The 9,768-nt window shown below is 44.2% G+C and overlaps 1 protein-coding gene across 1 annotated transcript in view; it reads right to left on the reverse strand.

Moving 5' to 3' along the window:
* The window catches only part of C6H10orf90 (chromosome 6 C10orf90 homolog), an 84,465-nt gene extending 76,671 nt beyond the window's left edge, over window positions 1–7,794 (reverse strand). The window contains exons 1-3 of the mRNA XM_040438255.1: window positions 7,746–7,794; window positions 4,817–4,938; window positions 3,791–3,962 (exon numbers count right to left, since the gene is read on the reverse strand). Coding sequence (XP_040294189.1) covers window positions 3,791–3,962; window positions 4,817–4,938; window positions 7,746–7,794 — 343 coding nt within the window. The remainder of the gene's footprint in view (window positions 1–3,790; window positions 3,963–4,816; window positions 4,939–7,745) is intronic.
* Between the last annotated feature and the right edge of the window lie 1,974 nt (window positions 7,795–9,768).

The following is a 9,768-nucleotide window of genomic DNA, read 5'->3' on the forward strand; positions in this document are numbered from 1 at the left end:
CTTTTGATGCAACCCATTATCTTATTGGCCTTGGCAGCAGCTGCCTGACACTGGTTTTTACAGCTTAGTTTGCTGTTCCTAGGTCCTTTTCCATGTCAGTGTTACCCAGTGTTTTACCATTTAGTATGTACGGGTGACTTGCATTATTCATACCCGGCCTATAGTTTCCAGGCTCTGTTTTTGGACCCTTTTTGAATATTGGTACCACATTTGCTATGCGCCAATCCTGTGGGACATTCCTTGTCAGTATAGAGTCCTTAAAGGGTTTCTGTCACCCCACTAAAGTGATTTTTTTTTTTGGGGCTAGTTAAATTAGTTATATTGCGATATATGAAAATATAATTGTGTTACTTACTTTGATCCAGCAGTTTATTCAAAAAACGAAGTTTTATCATATGTAAATTCGGTCTCTACCAGCAAGCAGGGCGTCTACTTGCTGGTAGCTGCTGCAGAAAACCGCCCCCTCGTCGTGTTGATTGACAGGGCCAGCCGGGATCTCCTCCTCTGGCCAGCCCTGTCGGCATTTCAAAAATTGCGCGCCTGTGTTGATTCGGCGCAGGCGCTCTGAGATGAGGAGGCTCGTCTCCTCAGAATTCCCTCAGTGCGCCTGCGCCGATGACATCACCGAAATAGAAGACGTCATCGGCGCAGGCGCACTGAGGGAGTTCTGAGGAGACGAGCCTCCTCATCTCAGAGCGCCTGCGCCGAATCAACACAGGCGCGCGATTTTTGAAATGCCGACAGGGCTGGCCGGAGGAGGAGATCCCGGCTGGCCCTGTCAATCAACACGACGAGGGGGCGGATTTCTGCAGCAGCTACCAGCAAGTAGCCGCCCTACTTGCTGGTAGAGACCGAATTTACATATGATAAAACTTCGTTTTTTTAATAAACTGCTGGATCAAAGTAAGTAACACCATTATATTTTCATATATCGCAATATAACTAATTTAACTAGCCCAAAAAAAAATAATCACTTTAGTGGGGTGACAGAAGCCCTTTAAATATCAGAAATAAGGGTCTGGCTATGACATACTTAATTCTCTTAGGATACGGGGGTGTATGCCATCTGGTCCTGGCGTTTTGTCTATTTTAATCTTTTTAAGATGCCGCTGTACTTCTTCCTGGGTCAGACAGGGCACTTGTAATGGGGAATTAACTTTTACATTCTGCATGTCACCTGACAGTTTATTTTCTTCAGTGAATAGAGTGGAGAAAAAAAATATTTAATAGCTTTGCTTTCTCCTCATCGCTCTCTGCCACTCCCCCCTCATTACTCTGTAAAGGGCCAACACCTTCAGATTTATACTTTTTACCATTTATATAATTGAAGAACATTTTACGGTTAGATTTGCTCTCTTTGGCAATTAATTTGTTTTTTACATATTTTTTTCCTTATAGTTTTTCAGTGCTTTCTCACTACCCTCCTGTTTTAGTGATTTAAATGCTTTCTTTTTGTCATTTATTGCTTTATTTACAATTCTATTTATCCACATTGGTTTCTTCTTGTTCCTTACCCTTTTATTCCCATAAGGTATGTACCTCTCACAATTAGATTTTAGGATGCTTTTAAAAATGTCCCATTTGTGGCTGTATTTTTATTTTTGAGTTAGTTAGGCCTATGGCCTCTCTTAGTTGGCTAAATTTAGCTTTTTTGAAGTTTGGTATTTTTGTTCCTCCCTGAAGAAACACACTTTTGAATGACAATTGGAAGGTTATTACTTTATAGTCACTATTTCCCAGGTTTCCACCGACCTGCACAGCTGTTGTTCTGTCAGGTCTTTTAGTTAATACTAAGTCCAGTATGGCCGTCCCTCTAGTCGGGTCCTGAACTAGTTGGGAAAGGTAATTGTCTTTGTTTATTGCCAAGAACCTGTTTCCTTTATGAGATGTACTGGTTTCAGTTTCCCAGTCTATATCTGGGTAGTTGAAATCCCCCATAATAACCACCTCATTATGATGTGCCGCCTCATCTACATTATCTTGTTTAATAATAGATTTTCTGTGGTATATTAGGTAGTTTATAATAAACTCCTATTAGTAATTTATTTTAGTTTTTGCCTCCATGTATTTCAACATGTTCATGTCCCTCACTTATATCTTCTCGGACTGTGGGCTTTAGGACTTTACATAAAGGCAGACCCCTCCCCCTCTCCGGTTTTGGCAATCCTTTCTAAACAGACTGTAACCTTGTACATTAACTGTCCAGTCATAGCTATCATCCAGCCATGTCTCAGTTATTCCCACTATGTCATAGTCCTCCTCACACATCACTAATTCCAGTTCCCCAGTTTTATTAGTCAGGCTTCTGGCATTAGTATACATATATTTAAGAGGTTTATGTATATTTTTTACCCAGACAGTGTCATCCACAGATGCCTCCATAACAGTGCGTCATCCACAGATCCCGCATAATAATAGTGCGTCATCCACAGGTGCCCCCATAACAGTGTCATCCACAGATCCCCCATAATAGTGTCATCCACAGACCACCATTAGTTCAAAACCCACCACAAGCACACCTTTTGATTCAAAATATGTTTTTTCTTATTTTCCTCCTCAAAAACCTAGGTGTGTCTTATCGTCAGGTGCGTCTTGTAAAGTGAAAAATACGGTATATTGCACTGTACTTTGGTATTCGGTTTTGCTGGGTCAGTATATTATGCTGCACTGTGGTATTTGGCTCTGACAGGACAGTATATTATGCTGCACTGTGGTATTTGGTTCTGCTGGGGCAGGACAGTATATTGTGCTGCTCTGTGGTAATTGTTGCTGCTAGGGCGTTATATTGTGCTGCACTGTGGTATTGCTGGCCCTGCTTAGGCTACTTTCACACTCGCGTTTGGTGCGGGTCCATCATGGATCAGCACAGACGGATCCGTTCAGATAATACAACCGCATGCATTCGTTCAGAACGGATCCATTTGTATTATCTTTAACATAGCCAAGATGGATCCGTCTTGAACACCATTGAAAGTTAATGGAGGACGGATCCGTTTTCTATTGTACCAGATTGTGTCATAGAAAACGGATCTGTCCTTATTGACTTACATTGTGTGTCAGAACGGATCCGTTTGGCTCAGTTTCGTCAGACGGACACCAAAACACTGCAAGCAGCGTTTTGATGTCCGCCTCTAAAGCGGAATGGAGATGGAACGGAGGCAAACTGATGCATTCTGAGCGGATCCTTTTTCATTCAGAATGCATTAGGGCAAAACTGATCCATTTTAGACCGCTTGTGAGAGCCCTGAACGGATCTCACAAACGGAAAGCCAAAACGCCAGTGTGAAAGTAGCCTTACTTGTGCCTTCTGTCAACTTGGACTTCTGTCAAATGGGAACACTTTTAGTTTTATTTCTAGGGACAGTTTAAATTTCCATTTTGTGCCTACCCCCTATGTTCACATTACTTGTTTGTATTGCCCCCAGTGTATAATATAATATCCTACTGGTTTGTGTTTGAAGCTCTTATGCAGGTTTATGCACCTCCATGGTAACAGACTACAAATACACCCTGCAGTCAAACTGTCTTAAAACTGTTCCGTAGTTCTAACATAAAATTTTTTGAAAGTTAGCAAAATGTAGGGAACAACTGGAAGAGAGTATGTTCGCGGGATCAGACTACCTAGAGATTGTTTGTAGTGGGGTACAAGACGGACATGAAAGCATTATAATATTATATTATGGGTGCTTCATTGGCACACATGGACAGCTCAACATGAATGTATCCTCCTCAGTCCTGATCACTAAGCAGTATACTCACCATACCAAGCATGCGATTGCGTCCCACTTACCACTCAGGGGATGAGGAACTGTGAAGATTTTCCTCTTTTGGTTTACAGATTTTTTTGCTGTCAACTTTGGATCCTGCTTTTGTTTTTTTCGGCGACGTGCCATGAGCTCCAGTTTGTGAACACGTTCTTGTGAGTTGTAGATGAAGTCCGGTCTGTGATATTCTAGAGCTTCCTGAGAAATACAAGACTGGCTTTGTATGGTATAAATGTTGAGTTTTGGTAGGACACGAACTGATTTATACCATATTTAAGATTAGAATTGACCAAAACTTGTATGATGCATTCTCAGCACCTAGACCAGAGCCACCCCTAGCTACAGTCAACACTTCCCAATTGTCCCAGTTCTTGCGGGATTGTCCAGCGAAATGGACCTCAAAGTGTTGGCCACTGCTTTGGTTCCGATGTTTCCCAGATCCCTGCTGCTGGTCCCTCTGAACATGGACATACTGTATGAACATTGCAGCGGTCACGTTTGTTTGGAGAGGGACCAGAAAGTAAGGAATGGTGGGGAACACTTCTTTTATTTTTTTTTAAAGGAGTGGTTCAGTTTCAGGGATCAGCCTGGAAGTCGGACCCCTACCGATCAGATATTGATGACCTATGCTGAGTATAGGTCATCAATATCAAACTACTACAAAACTGCTTTTAATCCCTGCTTTTTCTATGCTTAGGAGTCACGTTGGCAGTCCTATAAGTGATTGTGACTGCGCATACAGGGAAGGCGGTGAGTCACTGATAGGACCGCCCACTGGACTCCTAAGCATAAAAAGAGCAGAAATTGAAATTTATAAATTACAAGTTTTATTAAATCTTTACTATAAAACTATAAATCTTCTGCTGTATATCCTGCAGCCTACAGATTGCACTGCATTTAATGGTGACAGATTCCCTTTAATCAGATCTTTTAGAATCCATTATGACCCATTTAGCTTCTGTTATGACCCTAAAATGACCGGTAAACCTGTTGGGGATGGAAGCCGTGACCTAGACGTGGACAAACTTGAAAAACATCTAAGCTTTATCTACCTGTAAACTCATTTTCTTGTGAAGCGGTTTGCTGCCCAGCTGGTTCTCTGTTCCTTCTGGCAGGGGCATGTTCTCTTTATCGTTCTCTTCAATATTTCCACACGACTTACGCCACTTGTAACCTGAAAACGGAAATATTTAAATACAACGGTATTATTTTATCCCTACGGATCCTAACTACAGGGAACTAATTAGTGTAAGATGACGTCTGCAGAGTACAGAGTGTTCTATACTGCAGCTGCTTCTGCGGACACAGATTAATAAGTCATAAAATTCTGCTGTAAATAATAAACTATTGTACTCAATCAAAATATGGCATTCACAATATATCAGGGTCATCCAAGTATAGTCACCTCTGACGCTCCTGTTCCAACAGCCACCAGGTCCCCACCAGTCTCTGTCTCCAGGTGCTTCTTTAGACACAGGAAATGTCTACTCAGTCAATCACTCGCTGAAGAGGTTACCCGCCTCCCAGAAGACAGTCACTGGCTACATAGGTGTCTTTCCTGTGTGTTGAGAGGCACCAGGAAGCTGAGAAACGAGGATGATGGGGAATCGGTGGAGGTGAGTATGATTATTTTTTTTTGCCCAGACTATCCCTTTAAATATTATAGGGGTTGCCCGATTACCCTCTGTCCCTAAAGTTTAGCATGATAGCTGTTGGATGAACATTCACTCATATCTACTCTGGTGGTTCCAAGAAGCATCTTCTCGACATGGCTTTCAGAAGAAGGGGGTTGTCTTCACAAATCTTGCGCCTCTTTCCAAATAAAATAGCTCCCACTGTTCTTCAATGTCAATGTAAATCATCCAAACCACCAATAAAGATGGGATTGGTTGTAATGTGTAGAGGGCTGTCTCTACACCAATGGCAGGAGCAAAGAATGATTTGGCATCTTGGGTTTCAACATGAGCGATCCTTTGTTGCCACAGAAGATAAGACACTGACAGAAGTTTATTACTCTCTCTAAATTAAAATAGACATGTATGGTTAGCCAAGCCGTCAGAGGTCAGGAGCAACAGCTGTCTGCTATGTAAAGTGTATGGCCAGCTTTAGTCTAAATAATATTTCACTTGTAAGAGTGGCAGTGTCACGCTGGACAGTATACAAGATACCACAGAAAACCACAAACAAGTGTCTAGGCCAGAAGCTGGGGATAAAAGGTCACCTCCTTACAAATCCCTACCAGCTCTCCCTAGACTACTGTGCCCATGTTCAGACCCTGAAGGTGGGAATAAACGTGCCCCCATGCCTAAGGCTGAAGATACCCTAAAATCCCTAAGATGGTGACAGGGGAAAAGAGACAGCCTGCTTCCTCAGGACCTTGAGGAGGCAGGCGTCTCCCTAACAGCCTAGACAGAACACACAAAAGAAAACCAAAACCAACTTATCTTGTCACAAGGCAGAAATGGCAAATCCTTCCTTCCACAGAGCAAGATTGAAGCTATAACCCGCACGGAACACTGGGAAGAGGCCTGATTTAAACTCCTACAAACGACCCCACCCAGAGCACCTAAAGGGAGGCGGATACAGCTCAACTCCAAAGCAAAAACAAAAAACTACACACGTGCTGCTAACCTGGCAGACCTCCGCACATAATCTGAGCAGGGCATGACAGTACCCCCCCCCCTTCTACGGGTGACCTCAAGACACCCCGGCCTAACTTTATCCGGTGGGATCTGTGAAAAGCCCTCACCAGTCGGCTGGCATTAACATCCACAGCCGGAACCCACATCCTCTCCTCAGGGCCGTATCCCCTCCAGTGTACCAGGTGCTGAAGGGAACCCCGAAGAACACGTGAGTTGAGAACCCTAGAGATCTCGAACTCTAAATTTCCATCAATCAGAACAGGGGGAGGAGGCAATGGCGATGGTTCCACCGGTTTTACATATTTCTTAAGTAAAGACCTGTGGAACACATCATGGATCCTCCAGATCTGCGGAAGATCCAGACGAAACGCTACTGGATTGATCACCGCAGATATTTTGTAAGGTCCAATAAACCATGGACCCAGTTTCTAAGATGGTACTTTCAGTTTAATATTTTTAGTAGATAACCACACCAGATCACCCACACACAGGTCCGGACCAGTCATACGTCTCTTGTCAGCCATTCGCTTATACCTCTTAACCATCCTCTCCAAATTCACTTGAATCTTCCGCCAGATAGAGGACAAGGCAGAAGAAAATCTCTCCTCCGCTGGCATCCCAGAGGAACTAGTCTCAGAAAAGGTACCAAACTGAGGATGAAAAAATGGCGACTTACCTGTGGACTCCTGCCTACGGTTATTCAAAGCAAATTCAGCTAGTGATAAGAATGAGGACCAGTCCTCCTGGTTCTCAGCCACAAAGCACCTCAAGTAGGTCTCCAGGTTTTGATTAGTACGCTCTCTCTGTCCATTCGACTGCGGATGAAAAGCCGAAGAGAACGAAAGTTGGATACCAAGACGAGAGCAGAACGCCCTCCAAAACCTGGAAACAAACTGCGTGCCCCTATCAGAAACCACATCCGAGGGAATGCCATGTAATTTCACGATGTTATCCACAAAAACTTGAGCAAGAGCCTTACTATTGGGCAGACTAGCTAATGATACAAAGTGAGCCATTTTACTGAAACGGTCAACGACCACCAAAATCACAGTTTTCCCAGAGGAACTCGGCAGATCAGAAATAAAGTTTATAGACAAGTGCGTCCAAGGACGAGATGGAATAGACAAAGGAAGAAGTGAACCAGAAGGTCGAGTGTGAGCAACCTTTGCCCGTGCACAGGTCTCACAAGCTGCTACGTAATCCTCAACACTCTTACGTAACCCGGGCCACCAGAACCTCCGGGAAATCAGATCAAAGGTGGACTTGCCACTGGGATGTCCCGCAAGGACAGTATCGTGATGTACCTTGCATCGCAATTCAGCAGGAACAAACAACCTACCTGGGTGACAAGAATCCGGAGCCTCCTCCTGCGCTCCCAACACCTCCATCTCCAACTCGGGGTACAGAGCGGAAACAACCACCCCATCAGCCAAAATCGGAGCAGGATCCTCTGAATCACCTCCCCCAGGAAAACTACGAGACAATGCATCCGCCTTGACGTTCTTAACCCCGGAGCGAAAAGTAACCACAAAGTGGAACCTAGTGTTAAAGATGTGTGAATTTTATTCTATATTTTGTATATTTAGGACTGTAATGAGTTAAACTTTTCTTTTTCAAGTGCCTCCCCCCCCCCCCCACCCCTCTCTTTGTTTCAAGGCTGGAGAGGAAGGGGGGCAAAGTGCTGCGGGCAGTGTCTGATTTCTCATCTTACTACAGGTGTCCCATAGAGTGTGGTGGAGATGCGTAAGCCAATCATATGGCTTGATGATATATATTATTCACTGCCTATAGAGAAGCACCTCTTTGAAGTGTCACATATGACGTATGCAGTATTATTGTTAGATTGTCCGCCATTACAAAATGGCGATGGTAACGAGATGTTTACATTAGTTCACATTCCAAAGTGGTACTCACTGCGCAGATGTCGAGTGTTATCTCTGTTTCTCTTATCACTTTTTCCTTTTTGACCAATGAAACAATGTTTAAGCCTCAGAGAGGACTGCCCTCTTCTGAAGATGTATAATACGCTTACCCCATGTATTAAAAATTAGAGATTGCTTTGACCAACTTCTGTGTCAGTGTTCAGTCTCTCAGCCACGCGTGGATATTAACCCCTGGGGGGGTACAATGATCAGGAACACCAGAGTGTATCTAAAATGCCCTAATTTAGGGCTGCTTTAACAAATGGCCCCCAACGTGGGGCCCCAAGGGCGAATGTAGCATCAAACAGCTGACAAGACGGGCCCCTGAGCTTGACGAACGGCAGAGGGGAGAGGATTGCAACCTCAAAGAAAGGTGAGAAAACTTTTTATCTCATCTGCCTTTCTGCTATTTACTTCGTCATGCTCAGATAGCTCAGTCCGCTGTGGGGTGGTACCCATGTAAGTATAGTAGTCGGCTGTAATGCTGAAAGCCTGGGGTCCATAGAACCATAGTCTGAAATCATAGATCACTCTGGTGTGTATATGTTTTATGTGTGTCTGTGATATATGCGAGGAGTGAGTTGAGCACAGACGGTAACACCACAGACAAAGGGAGGGGACCGTAACCTCCTGGTTTGAAAGGAGGCGCTGTAGCGCCGAGGTGTGGGACAACGTAAACTCCGGCTGACCTGGCAGGGAGACGCGTGGAGCTGTATGACCCTTGACCTAAGGGAAGACTGCAGAGATATTCTCCACCTGACCTGACCTCAGGGAGACCGTGGAGCCGTATGACCCGAAAGGGAAGACTGCGGAGATATTCTCCACCTGACCTGACCCCAGGAAGACGCGACGGAGCCGCCTGAAGATGTGCGGGGAGTCCCGGCTGACTAGTCAGACGTGATAGTCAGATTTGAGCAAACCAGTGGGGAGGGTGAATCCTTTGTCTGCGGAGGAAAGGGTTAAAGGTGCTGATCACTCCTCTGTTTTGTGTGTGTCAGTTTTTAATACTGTTGTTAAGATGGGTCAGTCCCAGTATTAGAAAATACAGCCCCTAGCTAGTAGCGAGGAAAGAGGGAGATTATAGGATGTGATATGGAGAATTCAAAGTTAAAATGTGACAAAGAATGTTAGAGAAAGTGTGGCCCCGGACAGAAGGTCGCCCGGCTGGCAACAAGGATGAAAATCTGTAAGAAACTGAAGTTAGAGCTTACAGATTGAGGGCATCAGAACTCCGGTGATGTTGAAGGGGGAGTTTTCAGTGTCAGGGAAAGCTGAATGATTATTAGGTGCAGCAACTGGAGGGACAAAAAGACAGTCAGGAACTGTGAAATAGGGAAAAATGGGGAGAGAATCGTATTGAGTAAGTGATGTTATATGTGTAATATTATTATTATAGAAGACAAAGAACTGTTTAATAATCTTCTTTCTTCTTTCCCAAGC

The sequence above is a fragment of the Bufo bufo genome, chromosome 6 (assembly GCF_905171765.1).
Source record: "Bufo bufo chromosome 6, aBufBuf1.1, whole genome shotgun sequence".
Taxonomy (NCBI): domain Eukaryota; kingdom Metazoa; phylum Chordata; class Amphibia; order Anura; family Bufonidae; genus Bufo; species Bufo bufo.